General features: G+C 46.6%; 1 protein-coding gene across 2 annotated transcripts in view; it reads right to left on the bottom strand.

Moving 5' to 3' along the window:
• The window catches only part of Bicc1 (BicC family RNA binding protein 1), a 242,517-nt gene extending 226,010 nt beyond the window's left edge, over positions 1 to 16,507 (bottom strand). For both annotated transcript variants that reach the window (XM_032888580.1, XM_032888581.1), the window contains exon 1: positions 16,312 to 16,507. In XM_032888580.1, coding sequence (XP_032744471.1) covers positions 16,312 to 16,507 — 196 coding nt within the window. The remainder of the gene's footprint in view (positions 1 to 16,311) is intronic.
• Positions 16,508 to 21,591: the final 5,084 nt, after the last annotated feature.

Raw genomic sequence — 21,591 nt, 5'->3', positions numbered from 1 at the left:
ACCGTTGAGTGTAACTGGCTGTTCTCTCTCACACTCCATTCTCCCTGCCTCCCTCCTCTCTCATACGCTGTGGGATTCCACGAGTGGCCTTTATGATAGGTGGGTCGTCCCTTCCACTTCTTAATCTTTTGAATATTTTCTTGCGATAAAAAACTCAGTTTTCCCAGACGCATCTATGTCAACATAATGACTGTGTGTTGTCTTTTGGTGTGTTAAAAGACACAAACAGTATTCTAGTGATTTTCTTATGCTCGCTCCTTCCTGCATTTCAAGGAAGAATCTCATGACGTCACAATGGGTGACCAACAACGTGTGCTGTTAACTTTCATCTGCCCAGATTTTGTAGCGATAGACACCAAAGAAGGCGTCCCTGGTCCACGGTTTTCCTGAAGTGCTGTTGATTGGAGCTTTTCCACCAGAGGAAGTTTGGAAGTATCTTCTCATTGATTTTTTTGGAAGAATTTGAGGTCAGTGACAATTAAAATTTCTGGAAGCTTAACTAAGTGAAGCCAATCTGTCTTGGGGTTTTCTGTTGGGAGGTTTCTGTTTGGTTTTGATCCTAATTTAATCATCTTATTAGGTCTGTTCAAATACTGTATTTTTTTTTTCATAATTCCGTCTCAGCAGATTGTAGATTTCAACAGCCTTCAAGGCACATGACTGTTCCAGGTACTCTGTGACGACCTTTTCTGTGGCATCTGTTCTAATGTCTCGTTTCCCGTACCTGATTTTTTTTTTCCTCGTGGTTTCTTTTCTTTTCTTTTTGATTCGACATTGCTGCTGAACTTAGTGGGGAAACATTAGATCTCTCACCAGGAGTTTCCATGTTACTGTTTCCAAAGAAAAACATGCTGCTTGCTTTGATCTTTAGTTTTCTATTCCGTTTCATTTGTTTATGTTCTAGTCTTCCTTGTTTTCTCATCAGCTTCAACTCAGGTGGGTTTTAGCTTTTTGTTGTTTGGTTTGGTTTGGTTTTGGAGTGTGTGTGTGTGTGTGTGTGTGTGTGTGTGTGTGTGTGTGATTTTTTTTTTTTTGTTTTGGTTTTGGTTTTTTTTGTTTTTTTTTTGTTTGGTTTTGTTTTTCTTCTTCCTCTTCTTGCTGCTGATTTCTCAGTCACTCCATTGATCTGGGGGCTACATTTTTCCTCATTCTGGAAATCACTGCCCTGAACCTCCCTCTTGCTGCCTTTCCTGGATCTCAGACATTCCTGGTATATTGATTTTCACTTCTATCTTCCTAGAGATACCTTTTAATCCCCCTCACGGTCTCTCATCTGGACCACTGGTCCTTCGGGAGGGTTTTGTTCTCTTCCATAAAAGTCTGGCCTTTTCCACCTTTCTCAACCTCCCGCTCTCTAGTTTCATTCAACTACAGTCAGAAAGGACAGCCGTTATGACTATAATCTGCTCCACCCTGCTAAGAATGGTTCCTTGGCTTATAACAGAATGCTCGATCCTGGAGAACGTACCTTGCGTACTTGAGAAAACCCTGTTGTGTTGACAGGATTGTGCCTTCTGCAAGTCTATCTGGTCTAATTCATTGATTCCATACAAGAGCACCATTTCCTTGTTCAACCTGGTTACCAAAGGTGAAGTATTGACATCTGTTACTGTCTCGACCCTATTCCCTTTCTGATAGGGTAAGAGTCTGCATTATATAGTCCAGCATCTGGTGAGGTTTATAGACCCTCATAGGAGCTATATACTGTACAGAGACAGACAGGCCCTCTTATTATACAATAATGTATGTAAGATATAAATACAATAATATATACTATATAAAAGGATCGTACAATTCTTTATCTTGGGCAGTCTGGACCGGCACATATGTGGCCACCTTGCTCTCTTCTGTCACCACCACTGAGGAATCCCTTCTTCCTACCCTTCTACTCTCAGTCTCTGGATATCCACTTACATATAAAGTACACTGTCCATCGAGGCCAAGAGTGGGTGTCAGATCCCCTGGGAATGGAGTTACAGATGGTTGTGAGCTGCCAAGTGGGTTCTGCTGAGGGACTTCCAAGAACAGAGCCTACATCCCCTGCAAGAGCAGCAAGTGGCTTCTCAGGAGATGCTTTCCCATTTCCATCATGTTTTATTACTAAGCGCTAGATTCCTGGTGTGATCAAATATGGTTCACACAGATAATGCGACCCCTGGGCTCACCCGCTGATACCAACCATCTTATCACGGCAATCTTCTTATTTTGGCCACCGTGAGACGGCCGACAATGTTTTCCTGAATTGTAAGTCCCTGGAAACACAATGAAAACTCTTCAGATCTGCAGCAATTCTGTGTTTCATTTTCCCATGTCAGTAAATTTAATCTTATAACCTCCTGGGAGAGGTGGGGGGTGGGGGGCTCAATCAGACAGCCTGGGACACCAACAAGAAAGCCTGAGATAAACCAACACTTGCAGAGGTTGCTAAGAGACAGATCTCTGGCGCTCAGTAGCCTGTTCTCAGTGAGCTCTGGGTTTACAGAGAGAACCCATTTCAAAAAGTAAGGTAGCGAATCATGGAGGGACACACCCAATGTAAACCTCGGTAACCTCCATACACTACATGTCTACAAATGCACACGCAAATTTGTATATATCACATGCACACACACGTGGCAGGAGAGGGCTAGACAGACTGATTGCTCTTCTTGAGGACCTGGGATTGCTCCCAGCACCCATACAGTAGCTGACAATTACACACAACTCTATGTTTGAGTGCATCCAGAAGCACCCTTCTGGCTTCCATGGGCACAGCACATATACATAAAACAAAATAAACCCCTTAAAAACTTACTAAGCGAAAGTAGATTTTTAGAAACCCCGTACTAAGACCGACATTCCTTTATATGGCTGTTTCCACACCACTCGAGCCAAACAAACTTCCTAACTTTTTCAAATTAAGTCATTATAATCAACCAGTTGATAAGAAGAATGGCGCCAGAATTGGCTGTGCCGTGAATAATTCTAACAACAGCAACAGTCACAAGAACGACGACGAAACTCTCAGAACATGATTTAAAAAGGCCGCCTGAGAACAGAGCAGAGCGTACCTCAGGGGGTCTTCTGTGACGCCTGAGGAGAACATCACTGAAACACTTCTGAAAGCGGCTGAGATCTGGCCATACAGGTGTTCTCGTGCCACTTAAAGCCAGAATATTAGCCGCCAGACACAACCCCTATCCCAGGAAACCTGATAATTGGATTCGCCAGCTGGAGAGAAGGAAACTATGATGAGACCTGCTCCATGGAAGAAATCACTCTCTGCTGTCATGCAACAATGTTTCAACGCCAACAGACGCCAAGGATGGTTTACTCAATTACTATAGAAAGGCTGAAACTGAGCTGTCGTCCGGCCCACAGGATACCGGGTGCTGCCAACCTGCCTACCCAGAGGCCAGGAAAGAGGGCATGTGGTGTGCTCTCTTCCAAACACTGGATCCTCTACTGTCAAGACACTCCAGCTATCCTCTTGGGAGAGAGGTACACACAGAGGCAAAATCCTACCAACACCACCCTCGGAGCTCACTGAGGGAGAGCCACAGTATCCACTGACCATCCAACTAGACAGAGATTCAAAGGACGGATGGCTCTGCAGCTCGCACTGTGCAAAGGCTCAGAATACAGGAGCCTGTAGGTATCCTGAAGGGGTTTCCCACCCAACACCCTGAGAATTTATTTGAAACAAAGTTTCAATGGCAAGAGTTAGTGCAAACCTGTATTTGACTGCTGGCGGGCAGGCACTGTACTAAAAGAGGAGGAAGACTCAGCTAGCTAACATAAAAGACGTCTCATCTTTTGGAGTGGATGGATTAGGTCATCTGACAGGTTTTAAAATTATGTTTATGATAGCCAGGGTGGTGCCTGACTGTAATCCGAGCTCTTGAGAAACCAAGGCAAGAAGGACCAAAGGTCCAAAGCCAGCCAGAGCAATGGAAATAAAACAAACTTCAAATCCTATTTAAACGTGGATGTGTGCTAGTCTAACTGCGAGATGGGCTGGTACTTACAATTGATTGGGCGTTTTCTAACGAGCTTGACGGATTCTAATTTAACACCAGCCCAGGTGAGATATGTGTATGAGTTACCCAGCATTCGCCTTCCGAGTTGATTTTGCACGTCCTCATTCAAAAGGCCATTCTCACATCTACGGTCCTCTCGGCCCTCCCTCAGCTGAGCACGGCAGACCACCCTGGGTGCGGATAGCACCTCTGTCTTCTTATAAAACACAGCTGTCACGTATCTCTGGAGGTCAAGCACAAGCCCTGGGTGTAAAGTTCCATCCCATAAGGCTCCATTAGCCCAAAATGGGACAGTTTTTTCATTCAAATCCACCATGTGTCAGTTACTTTGAATATACATTCCAGCTATTTCACAGCACTGGGCTAGATGCTACAGTAAAATAGAAAATGGTTATGAAAAACACAGACCATCCACAGGGCACCGATGATGAGTCAGCTTTATAAACATCATTGTGTAATCTTCGCCACAGCCCCGAAGAGAGGCGTTATTATCCCCAGTTCACAGAGGAGGGAAAGACAATTTAACCAAAGGCAGCGGAAGGCAGAGCCTTTTGCTGCGTTCCCACTGAGATTCTCAGCCATTCGTGAATCCACTACCAAGATCCCCTGCCTCTTCGCAAGACTCAGAAGGGCTCTCGAGCTGTGGGGAGGGCAGCGTTCCATACTGAACTCAGCCGTGCTGCCTCTCCGCCCCACGTGAGAATCTGGACTCTAGAACGACCCTTGAGGATACTGCTGTCCAGAGTCATTCAGAATTCCAGAAAGAAACCAGGGCTTCCAACTTAGTTAATTTACAGGGTTGGTTTGTTTATGGAGGTGTATGTTCGGGCAGCATCCGTGTCTCCTGGGTTGTTCCTGAGGGCTTAGAGCCCTGGGAACCATGCCTCAGACACCGTGAGCACTCAATAAAGGCTGCTGATGCTTTCAAGGTCATGTGCCTCGAAATGTAGTGCCCCCACCCCAAATTATGTCTGGTGTTTTGGTTTTGGTTTTTAATAAAATTACCCATGTGGGAAAAAAGAAGAGTGCTTTGCTTGTTGTGGGGTGTGTGTGTGTGTGTGTGTGTTTGTGTTTCGGTGTGTGTGTGTTTTTGTGTGTGTCTGTGTGTGTGTGTTTGTGTGTGTGTCTGTGTGTGTGTGTGTGTCTGTGTGTGTGTCTGTGTGTCTCTGTGTGTGTGTGTGTGTGTGTGTGTGTGTGTGTGTGTGTCTGTGTGTGTCTGTGTGTGTGTGTGTGTGTGTGTGTGTGTGTGTGTGTGTGTGTGTGTGTTGTGTGTCTGTGTGTGTGTGTGTTTGTGTGTGTGTCTGTGTGAGTGTCTGTGTGTGTCTGTGTGTGTGTCTGTGTGTCTGTGTGTGTGTCTGTATGTGTGTGTGTCTTTGTGTGTGTCTGTGTGTATGTGTGTCTGTGTGTGTGTCTGTGTGTATGTGTGTCTGTGTGTCTGTGTGTGTGTGTGTCTGTGTGTGTGTCTGTGTCTGTATGTGTCTCTGTGTGTGTCTGTGTGTCTGTGTGTCTGTGTGTGCCTGTGTGTGTCTCTGTATGTCTGTGTGTGTTTGTGTGTGTATGTGTGTGTCTGTGTATGTGTGTGTGTGTGTCTGTGTGTGTGCATGTGTGTGAGAGGGCACAGGTGTCTATATGCACACACATGGCCTTCATCCAGCCTCTACTGCCATTCCTCAGGCACCATCTGCTTTAGTTTTCAAGAGCTCTCACTGGCTTGAAACTCACCAAATGGATGAGGCTAGCTGGCCACTGAGCCCCATAATCCCCCTGCCCCCTTCTCCCGTCACCAGGATTATAAATGCATGCCACCACATCTAGATTTGATGGGTCATGAGGATCAGACTCAGACCCTACCAACAATGGCAGAGCCATTTCCACAACCCAAACACCCCCAAAATGCATTTTTAAAACTATTTTATAAAAGACTTAATAACTATTTTATCAACCCACTTAAAAACACATTTAAAAACTGAATGCAGTCTGAACTGCAATACAGCAATATAGACAAGCTCTCCCCTTCACCGGAGAGTAAACAACTGTGCGCTCCCCTGCCAAATCTGGCCAACACACACCGTACACAACCCGTACACACTACACTCCTAGATGCAAATTCTCAAGATGATCTGACAAGGAGGCAGAAATGCTAGCCCGGGGTAGCAGGGAACCCAGAAGACAAGACTCTAAAGCCCCTGGAAGCATTTCAGCATCTCCAACCACTTACTCGTGTTTCTCAACCTTAGGTCCTGGGACCACCTACATGAGTCTCAGACTCAATGCTTTCAAGACCCGGATCCCTCTGCCCGCCCCCCTGCACCCCGCTCAGACGTGAAGAATCTGGACTCAGAGAAGATGAAAGTTGCCTTTGTAAAACAAACCCCGGATTCTGATGTATACATGTTTTAAGAAATCCTGATTCAAGACATGCTCATCAGATAAGACAGACATTGCTTAAATTTTTCAGTCATAAAAGACAAACAACTGTCACCCCGCACTGGCTCTCCTGCTGCTCCCAACATCTCCCAGCTGTCATCGAAAACAAGCCAGGCTGTCAAGACCATGGGTTCCAGAGGCAGGTAGCCTGCAAACCTGCTTCTCTTCTTCCTACCTCAAAAGTCTTCTGGAAAACTAGTTTTGAAACATTGCTCAAAAGCATTAGAATGGCCAAGTGTGTGGCACATGCCTGTAATCCCAGTCCTTGAGAGGCTGAGACAGGAAGATGGTAAGGCCAGCCTGGGTTCATAGTGAAAGCCCATCAGAACAAAAGGGAGAGACTTCCGGGGGTGGGGGGGAACAAAAGACCCATCGTACTATGTCCTAAATTTCACTAATAAGATTCCTTTCCCTACTGGAATAAAGGAGGGGATTCACACAGGTTTTTAGGAGGGTGTGTCTGGAGGTCAACACTCATGGATACTGTACCTTCATTCCTGCCTCACCTCTTACGGCATGGATTTCACGCACAGCATCTCTAACCCTAGAGATTCTGTCCCCATTTTAAAGATGACACCAAGCCTGAAAGAAGTAATTCACTTGTCCCAGGCCACACAGCTTATGAGCACGGAGCCACCAGCTGAGGCCTGGTGAATGGCTAGAACGTAATTAGGATCTACTGTGGGCCCAGCTAAGACATTCTATACTGAGACATTGCAACAAAGTTAGTCAAGGGAATAACAGGGACCTTTGAAGGTATGTCTGTCCTTCAAGAACCTCAGAGAGAGCGAACGGGGTGGCGGTGACGCATGCCTTTAATCCCGGTGCTTGGAAGGCAGAGAAAGGCAGATCTCTGTGAGTCTGGAGCTAGCCTGGTCTACAGAGTGAGTTCCAGGACAACCGTGGCTACACAGAGAAACCCTGTCTTGAAAAACCAAAGGGAGGCTGGAGAGATGGCTCAGTGGTTAAGAGCACCGACTGCTCTTCCAGAGGTCCTGAGTTCAAAACCCAGCAACCACATGGTGGCTCACAACCATCTGTAATGGGATCCGATGCCCTCTTCTGGTGTGTCTGAAGACAGCTACAGTGTACTCATATACAAAATAAATAAATAAATCTTTAAAAAGAAAAGAAAAGAAAAAGAAAAACCAAAGAGGGTGTAGAGGGGAGAGGGGAAGAGAGCGGAGGGGGAGGGAGAGAGAGAGAATCTCAAAAGGAAAAACACCAGTGATAAAAATAAGGGGGTGAGGGGAAATGGTCTTACTGTGATTTAATTCACACAGGGCAGGAGCCATAGTTAGCTTAGGTCCATCTGCTTCCCAGTGACACAGAAGGAACTCCATATGGTTTTAAAAATATATGATGTACGGACATATGTCTTCAAGACCAGGAAAAAGCTCCCACGATACAATCACTACTGACTGACAAATTTTAGAGCCAGTGACAGAGTTTATGTGTTCATTTTGCATACCTGTCTATAATCCTCAAATATTCTATAACTTTTTATTTGCTTTTTAATTCAAGGGATAAATCCAGTGAGTAGTTTTCAAATCCTGTCGTTTAGTACCTCCCTATAGAGGAAGGGTCACTGGGCTTCAGATCAACTCAGTGTACAGAGTTATGTGGAGTGTCTTCTCCATGTCATAACACACACACACACACACACACACACACACACACACACACACACACACACACACACACACACACACACACACACACACCCCTACCACTTGGTTAGAATGTGAATGCTGTCCATTCAGGATTCAGTCTCATAAACTGGAACGGAATGTAATACTTACCATGAATAAGTGTGATCAGAGTCCACAGTTATTGGTGCATTAGTAGGTAGGAAAAGGTTGTGTAAACAGGACTGAGGAATGGCTATGCAACTATAAGGAGCAGAGTTTGAATTCCCCCTATGCATAATGCATATGCACATACATACATGCACACATACACACACATATTCACATACATACACACACATACACATACATACACATATATACACACATGCATACACACATAATGCACATGCACACACATACATACATATACACATGTGCACACATACATACACACATACATGCATACACACATGCACACACACATACACACACATACATGCATACACATACACACAGTACACATGCACGCACATAGATATAAACATACACACATGCACACACACATATACACATATGCACACACATTCATACACACACATATATGCATACAGACATGCACACACATACATACATACACATACACACGTTATACATACATACACATAGATATAAACATACACACACATACACACACATACACACTCTGCACACATGTACACAGATACACACACACACATAATGAATAAACGCAATGTTAAAATCTACACTGTTAAAATGTGTAAGTGTGCAGTGTGCTCAGAGCGTTTCTCCCGGTGGTTTTGCACATCTTGGACCTTGTGCTAAATGCTAACACTAAAGGGCTAAGCATTATAAATGACCTGGCACTTACAGCTCACAGGTAAGCTCACTTGCTACGCATCCACGCCCACTGCCAAAGCCTTCAAGAATTAGTCTGAGAACCATGCTTCACCTCCTATCCGTCACTAAGTATTTAGCCATAAGAGATGTTCCCCCTTATCTGACGCATCCTTAGAGGAGAAATCTATTAAAATAAATGCCACAAATCAGGTGTGCCAACTGGCACACTGTATTAGCCAGTGCTTCAAACTGCAAACAGTGGCGCACGCAGGAAGCTCGCCCTATCGCACTACCTCAGAGCGAGGTCAAGATGGAGGCTTTGTAGGTCGGACTGTGCTAGACTGACCAGTTTACAAGAGGAGGAAGGGAGGGGAGAAGAGCTATCTTCCAAAAGAAGGGGCATGGCTGAAAGGAAAAAAGGACACAAAATACAGCCATGCAAGGCAAAATGGGTATTTGTATTAACATGTCATTTTTTTTGTTTTGTTTTGTTTTGTTTTTCCAGAGCTGGGGACTAAACCCAGGGCCTTGCGCTTGCTAGGCAAGCGCTTTACCACTGAGCTAAATCCTCAACCCACCATGTCATTTTTTATCACTAAGAAAAACTTAAGGGGCTGGAGAGATGGCTCAGTGGTTAAGAGCACTGACTGCTCTTCCTGAGGTCCTGAGTTCAAATCCCAGCAACCACATGGTGGCTCACAACCATCTGTAATGGGATCTGATACCCACTTCTGGTGTGTCTGAAGACACTTATAATGTACTTACACATAAAACAAATAAATATTAAAAAAAAAAAAAAAGAAAAACTTAAGGAAAAATGGTGGCCATACAGAGGCCATATAGTGTTTCAGGGACAGGGGACACTTATGGAGGGGTTGTGTCCACAGCATCTGCAAAAGGTAGGTCTACGGTACTATGGGAAAGCCGCGAACAGGACTCAGGGGCCCTGGGTCATCCGGTTGAAGGAGCAGGAGGAAGTGGCCATCTCTAGGAGAAAAAGGCATCTTCCCTGTGTGATGCTTGTTTATGCCTGCATTGCTCCTAGAGCATCGCCAAGTACTCCAGGCTCAGGGCTACAAACACTGCCCCAAACCCTGCAACACAGGTAACCTTGGCTCCTGCCAGGTTTGGTCTCTGCTTTGCCCACAGTCAGGAAACTTGAATCAAACGATTCCGTGTCCCCTCTGAAACCAGGCTTGCCTACGTACTTCACTCACAGAGGGTGGGAAAGAAGCCACATTCCCCAAGACTCCTGACGAAACGGTGGCCCGAGGACACGTGGGTGAACTTTCAGGAGTCTATATCCTTCGTCACACATAAAGGTGGAACTTTGCCTGGATAAATCTCAGACGTAGCTGTTACCGGCTGATACTTGCGACCGTAGCACAGGAAACAAAACAGAGGCCCTAGGTTGACCTATTGACGCTCCACAGAAAGATGCCGAGCTCGTCATCTTCTGAGGCCTGGACCACACGACCCTGCCTCGTGCAAACCAATGTTTGATTTTTCTGGGATTTTTTTTCCCCCTTCTTGGCTGCCGCCAAATACATTCCTACCTACAAAAGTCATGGATAGAAAGAACTCTCCAACCGTGCTTGAATTTATTAATGATCAACCTGACCAGAAACCCCTACAGCTTCACAGAGATAAGACTCACTGAGAATGTGCACATTAATGAGAATGTTTTCCCTATGCCCTTCGGTAAAGGGAGGCCATCTTCTCAGGCCTCTTCAGGTGGCTAAGACCGACCCCAGCCCAGGATGGTCTGAGCAATACACCTGGTTACTTCACTGCAAGCTACAGGACCTCTGAATTGACAACATTAGGCTGCAAGGTAACATCAGCCTTGCGTTCTGCTCTCTGAATTACAGTAATCCTAACGTCATGATTTTATTCAAGAGTTTCACTACAAAATAAATCAAGTACTACACACACACACACACACACACAAGATTCACACGCTTGCTTGTTTCTTTGTTTTTTTAAGACCTAGCAATGTGCTTGATGTCTTTTTAATTTTTGCCTGCACATATATATACATACATATACATATATATGCGCAACACATGCATGCAGTACCCGCAGAGGCCAGAGGAGGGCATCAGATCACCTGGAGATGGAAGTTGACGAGCAACGGGTGCTAGGAACTGAACGTAGGTATTCGGCAAGAGCAGCAAGCGCTCTTAACTGCTGAGCCATCTCCCCACACTCTGTGTTTTGAACTTTCTCAGTCGCAGGGGACGGTGATGCTGCTGTCACTACACTGGCATCTCCAAGTACCATGTGCCCTTCCCTGGGACAGCATTTTACACACGACTCAGTCTGCGCTTACGTCTCCCTTTAATGGAATAATTTTTTAAAGATTTGCTTTAACTCTATTCATGGCTCTGTGGAAGTATATGACTGGAGAGGCCAGAGAAGGCATCAGAACCCCTAGAACTGGGGTTGCCTCACAAGGGCAACTATTAACCTCTGCACTTCCTCTCTCCCTCCCCCATCTCTGCCTCTCTCCAGCCCTCTAAGATGGGACCACCGCTCCCCTTCGGCATAGATAAGTAAACGGTCATCTTTTTTGCTGAGCAAATACACCCCCAGGCACAGTATTTTCTTGTAAAAATGTCCTTCCCACATGCTGATGAGAGAGGCTGAAGGACAGAGAGTTGCTAACAGAAGAAGGGCTAAGAGTCCTTTAGGAAGTACCAGGTGCATGGGGAGCCTTTCACAGAACGGCAACTACACAAAGCAAGAAGGCTCACACACCTCAAGAGACTAGAAAGACCTCTGCTTCCCTCCTCCCATCTATAAGAGATCTACTCAGCCATACACTCCACCTACTGAAGGAAAAGCTACCAGGGAACCAACAATAATCATATCAAATAGTTGTGTGGGTTCATGATATTTATTCTTTAATAAAACTGGACTTTCGTTCTTAATATATGAATACATACGCTATACATTGTGGCTTAAAATGAATATTGTTGCTAAAACTGAACCAGTTAGCATTTTCTATGCAGCCGGTGCTAAATGCTTTTAAGATATATATTTTTTAAATTTATGTATAGGTCTGTGTGAGTATTTACTACCTGTGGTCATAGTATCCACAAAGACCAGAAGGATGCTGGTTCCTTGGAGCTGAAGTTACAAGCAATTGGGAGCTGCCAGATGCGGGTGGTGGATATAGAACTGAGATCCTCTGTAAGAGCAGCAAGTTCTCTTAACCACCAGGCAATCTCTCCAGCCTCCACTGTGATACTTTATATGCACCTTTTCTCTCCTAATTGTTACAACCACTTCAAGGTTACAAAACTGCCACCAACACTCTTTTTTTATTTTTTTAAGAAAAGATAGCATCAGGTAACATAATGCCAACATACAAATCTTGATCCTGCCCAAAGCCCTATGTTCATACCCACTGTCCTTCATAAAGCTATTTGGTGTCTTAGCATTTGCTAGCCTTTATGAAGCACTAGCTAGAAAGCTCTGCTCACTTAAATGTTCCTCACTTCCGGAACTTCCACATCTTCTACTATTTTTGCTTTGCATTTCTTCCACCTCCACAACAATATCTAAGAAAGGACAATCAGTCACGAAACCATAAGGTAATGTTTCTGAGGTAGAGCCATGGAACACTTGCTTTTCACAGAGCTAGCCTGCACTCGTAGCCAGTCCTCCTGCTCAGACAGAATGGGATCCCAATTTGCTCCAGCGCTGTGGTTTCTGGTCTTCCCCATCCTACAGGTAAAGCTCACTGGTTGTCAATCACCTTTATAAGCTACACACACACACACACACACACACACACACACACACACACATGCATACACACACACATACCCACATACACACACATGCATACACACACACACACATATGCACACACACACACACATGCATATATACACACATACACACATACATACACATACACACTATGCATACACACATATACACACATGCACACACATATGAACACACATATGCACACACATACACACATGCACACACATATGCACACACACACACACACACGTTCCTTTACTTCTCTGCTGAAACAGCTTAGGACTCAACCTTGAAAATGTTTATGCTTCTACACTGCCTATGGGGAATTCTCATTCTGCGTTGAACACGTGTTTTGTGATTGCAAAAAACGAAGTACTCATACAGGGACCCCATCTTTGATGCTGTTCCCTGGCAAGAACCACCACCATATCCTAGATACACTAGACCACTCCCCACCTTTCATAGCAACCCCTCCTTTTCATAGAGTATAATTCATTTAGCTGATTGACGTGAATCAACACCATGACTCCTAGTGGAGTCTATCAAAATGCTGAGGGCTAGTTATGAAAGAAATAGAACATGATCACTTCTTCCCACTAAAAAATGCGGGGCATGGCATGCATTTAAGGCTGAGCCTGCTCATGAAAAATCTAAACTCAAAAGTAAATTCCCATGCCAAAAAAAAAAAAAAAATTACTGACCAACAAGATCGATAATTATCATCAAGATACCAACAAAAATGCCAGACATTCTTTATGGCTATTTCAAAGTAGTTGTTGTTTTTTTTTTTTTTTTAAGGAAGAAAAAAAACTAGTAATTTTCCCTATATTTTGGTCTAGTGGTTTTTATGTATATCAATTAGACTCCGTGATCATGCAAGAATGGTATTTTATTTCTTTGACTACGACCCTACTGCCCATTTTAACCTCAGTGAATTTTTTGTCCATTACATAGAAGACTCTCTCCACTAATAAAAATGTGACTTATTAAAGATTAACTTGCCCCCAGGACAGTCTCTCTAAAAACAAATTCCAAACATTATAATCGACAATTTACACTCTGAAGACTGGAAGGCCAACAACCTTACTTAGCCTGGTTTAAAATGGAAAATCCCATATACTTTTAAAGGCTATTGTGAAAAGAAAAAAATGTAAATCACAAATTCACCCTAACCAGAAATACAAACAAATGTAACCTCTCCCTCCTTGACCCTCTCCACGGGAAAAGTTTCCACCTAAAAATACCTAAATTTTTTTTTTGGCCAGATATCAGTTTTTATCTATTTTGCTTTTGCAACTCTGAACATGCAAATAATTTCTGCTCCTCAACCATCTGTCAATATATGTCAGACATTACAAACTGCGTATGTACTTGACATGAGCTGGACCCAGGCGGTAACACTGCATTGTGAAGCTCTCGGTATTTACCAACACTGTAACAAGTCTTGACCCTTAGGCATCAAATGCTTCCCTTCCACAAAAAACTACAGAGGTTCTTTTAAAAAAAAAAAAAAAAATGGGGGTTGGGGATTTAGCTCAGTGGTAGAGTGCTTGCCTAGGAAGCGCAAGGCCCTGGGTTCAGTCCCCAGCTCCAAAAAAAAGAACCCAAAAAAAGAAAAAAAAAAAAAGGACCTCTATTTTACAGAAGGGAAAACTGAGGGCAGAGGGAAGCCCGGGAGCTTGCCCAAGGTCCCACAGAGATTTGAACGCAAGTCTGAGTGACTCTAGAAGTCACACCCACTATAGCATAAAGCAAATAAACACAAGATCGCCCTTGGTTCACAAACGTGGTGATTCTATGGGGACTATGTGGGTGGGGAAAAGTAATAAGTTACCATGGTACACTGTGCGCTCCCTGGGTTCTATTCTCTGTGACGTCAGGGCTTACTTTGCCAACCAGGTAATGTTAAGTAACTCTGGAAAATGACTCAAAGAACTTTCCAACCACTAAGTGGTTAACTCATTATGTATAGGTCGATATAGGCTCGCTGCTAAACATGGTTCACGTTTTCTGAACGCTCTACCCATATGTCACTGAATCCAAAATGGAAAGTCACTGAAAAAGAAAACCCCAAGGAGAACTCGGATTTTACAAGTGAACTGCCAGCAACTGACCCACCGCTGTATTTGTGTAGGGTATCCCTGAAGGATGCTACCACGGTGTTCTTCGGAGGGAGTAATCGCTCATTCTGTTTCCAACGCAAGGAAGTTGGAAAGTGGCTGGGATCTTGAGGTTCGCTACAATCTTAACAATCCTTCTGCAACGTAATTGTAACATTTTTGTTTGTAAGCCCCAAACTAGGCAGACTTGTGGAACTAATAAGAAGGCATCGCAGATGAAAATTCCTGAAATGTAAGCCGGCTTCAATTTTCAGATCCATTGCTTTCCTACAAAGTTACATAATTTCAGGGAAAACGAGCCCAAGACATGACATTTGGGATGTTTATCAATACAAACAAGCAACAAAGGAGAGGAGTTCTCAGGCCTTCCAGAAACGCCTGCCAAGCCCTCTTGATACTTCTCTCCACCAAGTTATTGTTTAGGAAAACATGTTGTTCTCTCTTAAAATAACCCTCTTAATTGTTCTGAAAAGCCACTGCATTTCCAGGGAGGAATAACTCGCTCCCATACTGCGATACATTGACAGATAAAGTCAAAATAAGTCACGCAGACAGCCATAAAAGCGAGTCTGTAGACCTCCAAGCTTTCAGAGCTGAGGGATGAGAGCTACTGAATCCTCACCGCTCTCCCTTGTTGGGAGCAGGGGCCACGAGTCTTAAAACTAACGCTCGTCCCAGCTACCTCATCTCTGCCTTGGGACGTGGGAGGTGAGCCACACAGGTAGGATGCTAATGAACACTTTTAAAGGTCAAAATGACCTTGGACTTGTTACCACTCGCTCTAATCCTAACGCAATAAATCAGAATTTGCTTCCGATCCAGTGTGGAGAAAGTTTTTTTTTTCTTCCTGGGAAAGTCCCAGAAACTCTTATAAAAGAGTTTAAAAAGGGAAAAGTTAAAAAAAAAAAACACCCAAATTATGAAAGTCAAGTCAGACTCCCACAGCTGCAAGGGAGAAGTTTATGAACTGAACGTAACTCAAGATGTCTTTTAGGAGCCCGGCTGCCCTGACACATGCTCCCCTCACACTGCCAGGACACAGATCCCCACGCCTGGGTGACTTGCTCCAGCCCAAGACTCCGGCGTGGGGGCGGGGGCTCCCAGCTGAAGCCTTGACATCTGCAGCGTTTTTTTCCAGGCGACCAGAGCAGGCCCTAGCTGGAGGAAGCGGATACTGACGAGGGGAGGGAAAAGACGCCGCAGGGGTGGCCCGGACTCCCGGCTGCGGGCTGCGGGAAGCCGGGCAGAGTCCCGCACACTGGGCGGTCCCAGAGAATGAGGATGCTACGGCCCAGATGTCCCAGCTGCAGCTGGCACCGCCTCGGTCCTAATGGCAACTTCGGGGAGGCACCACAAACTCCGGCCTCCGATCCGGGCGAGCTGGCAAAGTTAGGGGGAGGGGGGTGTCCCGTGCGCGGACTGGGCGACGATCCCGTGACTGCCTTGGGAGAGAATCGGGAGCAGGGGCATGCCTACCTTGGAGCATGGCCTCGAGTTTCTTCCTGTCCACGCGGAAGCGCTCCTCGCTCCACTCGGGGCTGTGCAGGAGGGGCGCCGCGGCCACCAGATCGTCCTCGGAGCCGGCCACCGGCGAGTCGGTGCTGCGCTCGCTGTTGGAGCCCGGATCCGACTGCGCCGCCGCCAGGTAGCCCGGCTCGCCCTGCGCGGCCATGGTGCGAGCGGCGCTCCGGCTGCCGCCGCCCCGGCCCAGGCCGATGTGGCTCGGCGCGCCGCAGCGCTAGCTCGTGCCCCCGCCGCCTCCGTGGCCGCGGGAAGCCCTGCGCATCCCCGCCTCGGGCGCCGCCCCCGCCCCGCCGCGCCGATCGGCTGCGCCCCGGCCCCCCCGCCCGCCCGCAGCGCCCGCTCCGAGCGCACAGAGCAGCCCGCGCCTCCGGCCGCCGCCAGCCCCGCCGCCGCCTCGCGCGCTCATTGGCCGGCCCGGCCCACGGGAGCGGCGGGCGGGAGCAGCCAGCCTGCGCCCTCTCACACGCACCACGTCCACACGCCGCGCGGCGCTCGCCCGGAATGCCTGACCCATCGCGTGGACCCTCGGGCTCCCGGACACCCCAGTCAAGCTCGAACCCAGAGCTGCTGGGGTGGCCGCCAGGCGCCCTCGTCACTTACTGCCACTTTTCTGTACCTTTGATGGAAATTCCATCAAAACTCACAAACTCTGATGGAGACTCAATCAAAGATTCAACACCCGCCAGGCACACAAGTTTCATTATCCACACCCGTGTCCCTAACTACCACTTTTCTGTCCCTACGCCCGGATTCTGTCCCTCTCCATACTCAGAATACTCCAAACTTAGACCAGGTTCAAGCACGGCGTGGTCTCAAAGTGCTCAAAGGGTTCACTCCTATTACAGACCCTCAGGACACCCGGAGTCTGCCCCACAAGTCTGAATGAGAACAGAGAATTATAAAAAACAAAGAGATCTGGGGGGGCAGGCAGGATTGACGACCAACCTTTGCAGACCATAGAGTAGACCTGACTCTAACGGTTACAATCCAAAGTCACCTTTGCCTCGCCAAGGTGAGCAACACAAGCAGGCCCTATCGAGCCTTTGTGACTTTCAAGGAAGAGACGGAGATGGGCGAATGTGCCCTTCTCTGACTTTAATTTCTGGCCTTGATTCAACAAGACACCGAAGCATCTATCCCTGTCCGAGATCATAGAGATGGCTAGCTCATTCTCTGGGGACAGGCTGGGGGCTCCTCACTGTCCTTGGCAGCCCGTAGATGAAAGCCTCGCAACTTCTGATGCTGACTTCCTGCCAGCCCACACACCAGCACCATTGCTCTCAAAGTGGAGCATGGAGCTCAGGGGACGAGGTCCTGCTGTGAGCTTGGAACACTCCTCCCCATGCCCCACAGACCCACACCGCCTTTCACTGAATGACCAAACGCACCAGAATAGCTGTTCATCTTGGGAGGAAGATAATGATAATTACAACAGAAAAGCACTGTCCGGCGGAGGGAAGAAGTGGGTTTATGAGTGGGGCGAGCCATAGGTTCACCGGGGGCCCATAGATAGTTTAAACAGTGTGTTTCAATCAAAACTCTTACAGGGGGCTGGAGAGGAGACTCAACCTAAGCGAACTGGCTGTCAAGCCGGACAATCTGAGTTAGCCCCTCGGGCCCCACGTGGTGGAAAGAGAGGCCAACTCCGGCAAGTTGTCCTTTGGCCATCCAAAAAGCAATTTGGAATACACTCACGCACATACACGAATAGATAATAAAATGGGACTTTTAAAAATCTCCAGCTGGAGAGATGGCTCCGCAGCTAAAGAGTTCTCGGTACTTTCCCGGGGAACCAGATATCCATTCCCAGCACTCACCTTGCATGGCTCACAACTGCCTGTAAGTCCAGCTCAGTGGTATCTGGTGCCCTCTTCTGGCTTCTTCTGTCACCTGCATTTGAGGACATGTACATACACGCACTCACACACATTCACACACACACACACACACACACACGCACGCACGCGCGCGCACACACACACGCACGCGCGCACACACACACACACACCATAGATAGATCGATAGACAGACAGACAGACAGACAGATAAATGTGATTTTTAAATTCTTCCAGGATCAGCACTTACTTGGCTGAGCTGGAACATGGATGTAATTCACAGATGAGGAGTCGTGTAGAAGCAGCTCGAACCGGGCGGCGCACACCTTTAATCCCAGCACTCAGAAGGCAGAGGCAGGTGGATCTCTGTGACTCTGAGGCCAGCCTGGTCTACAGAGAGAGTTCCATGACAGCCAGGACTACACAAAGAAACCCTGTCTGGAAAAGAAAAAGAAGTGACGTGATGGACACACAAAAAGTGACTTGATGAGGAACAAGTGGGGAAGGGAACAAGAATCCAACTGAGTTCTATACCTGATATTACTGTCCAAACAGCTCTTGCCCGGTGTGGCTTCCACTGACCTGAGAACAGATAACCTGTTCGGCTCCTCCCTGCTAACCCATGTGCTCTGATTCTTCTAATCGCTGTTAGTGATTCCTCAGCAGGACATAGTTACCACTATGGTAGGGTCTAATTGACAGCACCCACAGTCTTCCGACTGACCAGGTATTCACCCTCTTTTCCTGGGAGTGAATAATCAGAGGAACCTTGCTGTGTTCTGGGTGTTCCATGAACCCTGAGGAATGGTAAGCAAAGAAAGACACAAGCCTTGCACTCCCGAGACTTCTGGGAGGAAAGGCAGGGTGCTGCCCCAAGATAATTACATATTAAGGAATCTCTATAGCAACCACTGTAAAAGGGGACTCAGGACACAAGAGAAAACCTGTAATGCTCTAACAGGTTCATAGAGATCGGTGATGCTCACCAAAAGACTAACTCAAGAATTCACCTGCTCCAGAAAATATTACCCAGGCAGGAGAGGGCCATTCCTGCAAAGTATGGTAGAACCATAGTAGCATCCCTGAGAGCTCAGGACCGAACCCAGGGCCTTGTGCTTGCTAGGCAATGGCTCTACCACTGAGCTAAATCCTCAACCCTGCTTTTACCATTTTGATGGCAGAGGAAACTGAGGCACAAAGGGTAAAGGGACCAGCCCGCAGGTGCTAGACACTGAGCAGAAAGCCACCTTGAGTGTCTGATTAACACAAGAATTCTGTGGAGGAGGAGATGTGGCATCTTTCCCTTGTTTTCTGCAACAAGGAGAAAGGCTAACAGGGCCAGCCAGGACAGGAAAATGGGGAATTGGGTAAGCTGAGAGTTTCAAGTAAGAAGTGAGTTAGTTATAAGATGAGAGTCTCAAGCTCGATATGCCCCAATCAGTCAGGGGTTCTATCTTCATTCTCAGAACAAACGGAAAGCACACAAAAGTTTTAGGTAAACGGCGGTGTGGTTAAATATGAGCATTAACAATATGCCAAGGGGTTGGGGATTTAGCTCAGTGGTAGAGCGCTTGCCTAGGGAAGCGCAAGGCCCTGGTTCGGTCCCCAGCTCCGGGGAACAATATGCCAATGTATTACAGAGGACAGACTACAGGGCAAGGAGAGAAGAGTTGTTGACTCTACACGAGAATCTTAAAACATAGACGATGACGATGCCATCCGAGGCAAGGACCATGTGGAGAGATGAGAGGATTGTGGGAAGCCTTCCTGTGTCATCAGCTACACTGGCAGTGGAGGAGACACAAAGGATGATGGGAAAGGCGTGTCTTCAGGACACACAGAGATTGGTGCTGGGAGCTGTATTATAGAGCTTGCTGGGAGACTGTTATACTGGAGGAATGACCTACTTGTCGATCTCAACCTAGCGAGGACGGGGTGTCGTTGAGAACTCTGAGATTATATCAGATAGACAATGGGCTATGACGGTCAGGGCTTCAGTTCCGGGATCATAGATGGGGAGGAGCCTATGCTCTTCGCCTGTGTGCGATCGTTCTATCCAGATGCAGGAATGGGACTTGGCTGGTTAAAGAGAAGACAGAAATAAAGCTTAGGGACGAGTTGATTAAACATTCTGGCATGGGTTGGTCACACATCGGACAGAGAACAGAAGGCAAGGCAGAAGCAGCAAGCAGTAAGAAAAAGGGAGAAAGCTAGACCGGGTTTTGCGATGTTGGCACAGGAGAAAGATGGCTTCTCAAATGAGACTGCAACTGTGCCTGTGCAGTATGGGGCGGTCGACCCGCTCTTTGCTTGAAGCCACTGAGACTTTAGAAGTAGCCTGGAGAGGAATGGTCAAGCTGGGCGGATCATTAAACAAGGAAAGAGGACGACTCTTGGAGAAGCATTTCACTAAAGATGGACGAGGAAGTCCCTAGAATAGGCAGGGAACAAAGAGTGAAGTCCGCTGGTTGGCGCTGGAGTATTGACTTCAGGCTTTCTGAGGTTTGAATATCTTAAATGCCCAGAGAGGATCCAGTTGGTAGAAACTAAACATTCAAAAATGGTTTTCATACCAGGGCTTTGAGAGCATCGGTAAAATTATTAAAAGACTTACAAAGTAGAAATCATTCCCCTGTCAACTCACAGGTCAGCTGTCGGGTTTCATTTCTACGGCACAAGGAATTCCTATGTCTCGTGGCTTTTCTTTTCTTAAGACAGTGTCGAGCTAGTTTGCTAAGAGTTTGGGAAATAAGAACTCTCAGTGGAGTGGGAAAAGTAGAGGGTTTGGTTTTGCTTTTAGAAAAAATATTGGGATGTGTGTGCACGTGCTCCTGTATGCATGTGTGGGTAGAAGCAGATGTCAGCCAATGTCATTCCTCAAGAACCTTCCATATTGGTTTTTTTTTTTTTTTTTTTGAGACAGTCCCTCATTGGCCTGTGGCCTGCCAAGTATGACCAGTGAGCCATAGACTGTCTAGGCCTCTGACAGTCCGCCTGTCTCTGCTTCTCCAGAACTGGGATTATAGGCACATTCCAACATACCTGGATTTCATGTGCGGCTTCTGGAGATAGAAGTTGGGGCCTCACGCTTGTGTAGCAAGCATTCCACCAACAGATCCATTCCGCAGGCCTTTAAAAGCTTTTCGAGGTAGGCTTCGCTTCTGTGAAAGGCTGGGCCAGCCTGGATTATGTGATTCACATGGATACTCACAATCTCTAATTGCTTTGGGATGCTTGTCTTGAGATTTTCTACAAGCCCAAGCTACTTCATGGGTATAGACACAAAGAAAACAGGAGTCTCGTCAAATATATACGGCATCGGGAACTAGAAGGCAATGGGGTAATGCCTACTGGGAAATCATTTCACATGCAAAACTATTCATGAAACACAAATCTA

This window comes from Rattus rattus, chromosome 18 (assembly GCF_011064425.1).
Source record: "Rattus rattus isolate New Zealand chromosome 18, Rrattus_CSIRO_v1, whole genome shotgun sequence".
NCBI classification, from domain to species: domain Eukaryota; kingdom Metazoa; phylum Chordata; class Mammalia; order Rodentia; family Muridae; genus Rattus; species Rattus rattus.
Note: the sequence above shows the minus strand (reverse complement) of the source record. Positions and strands in the feature narration are given on the sequence as shown.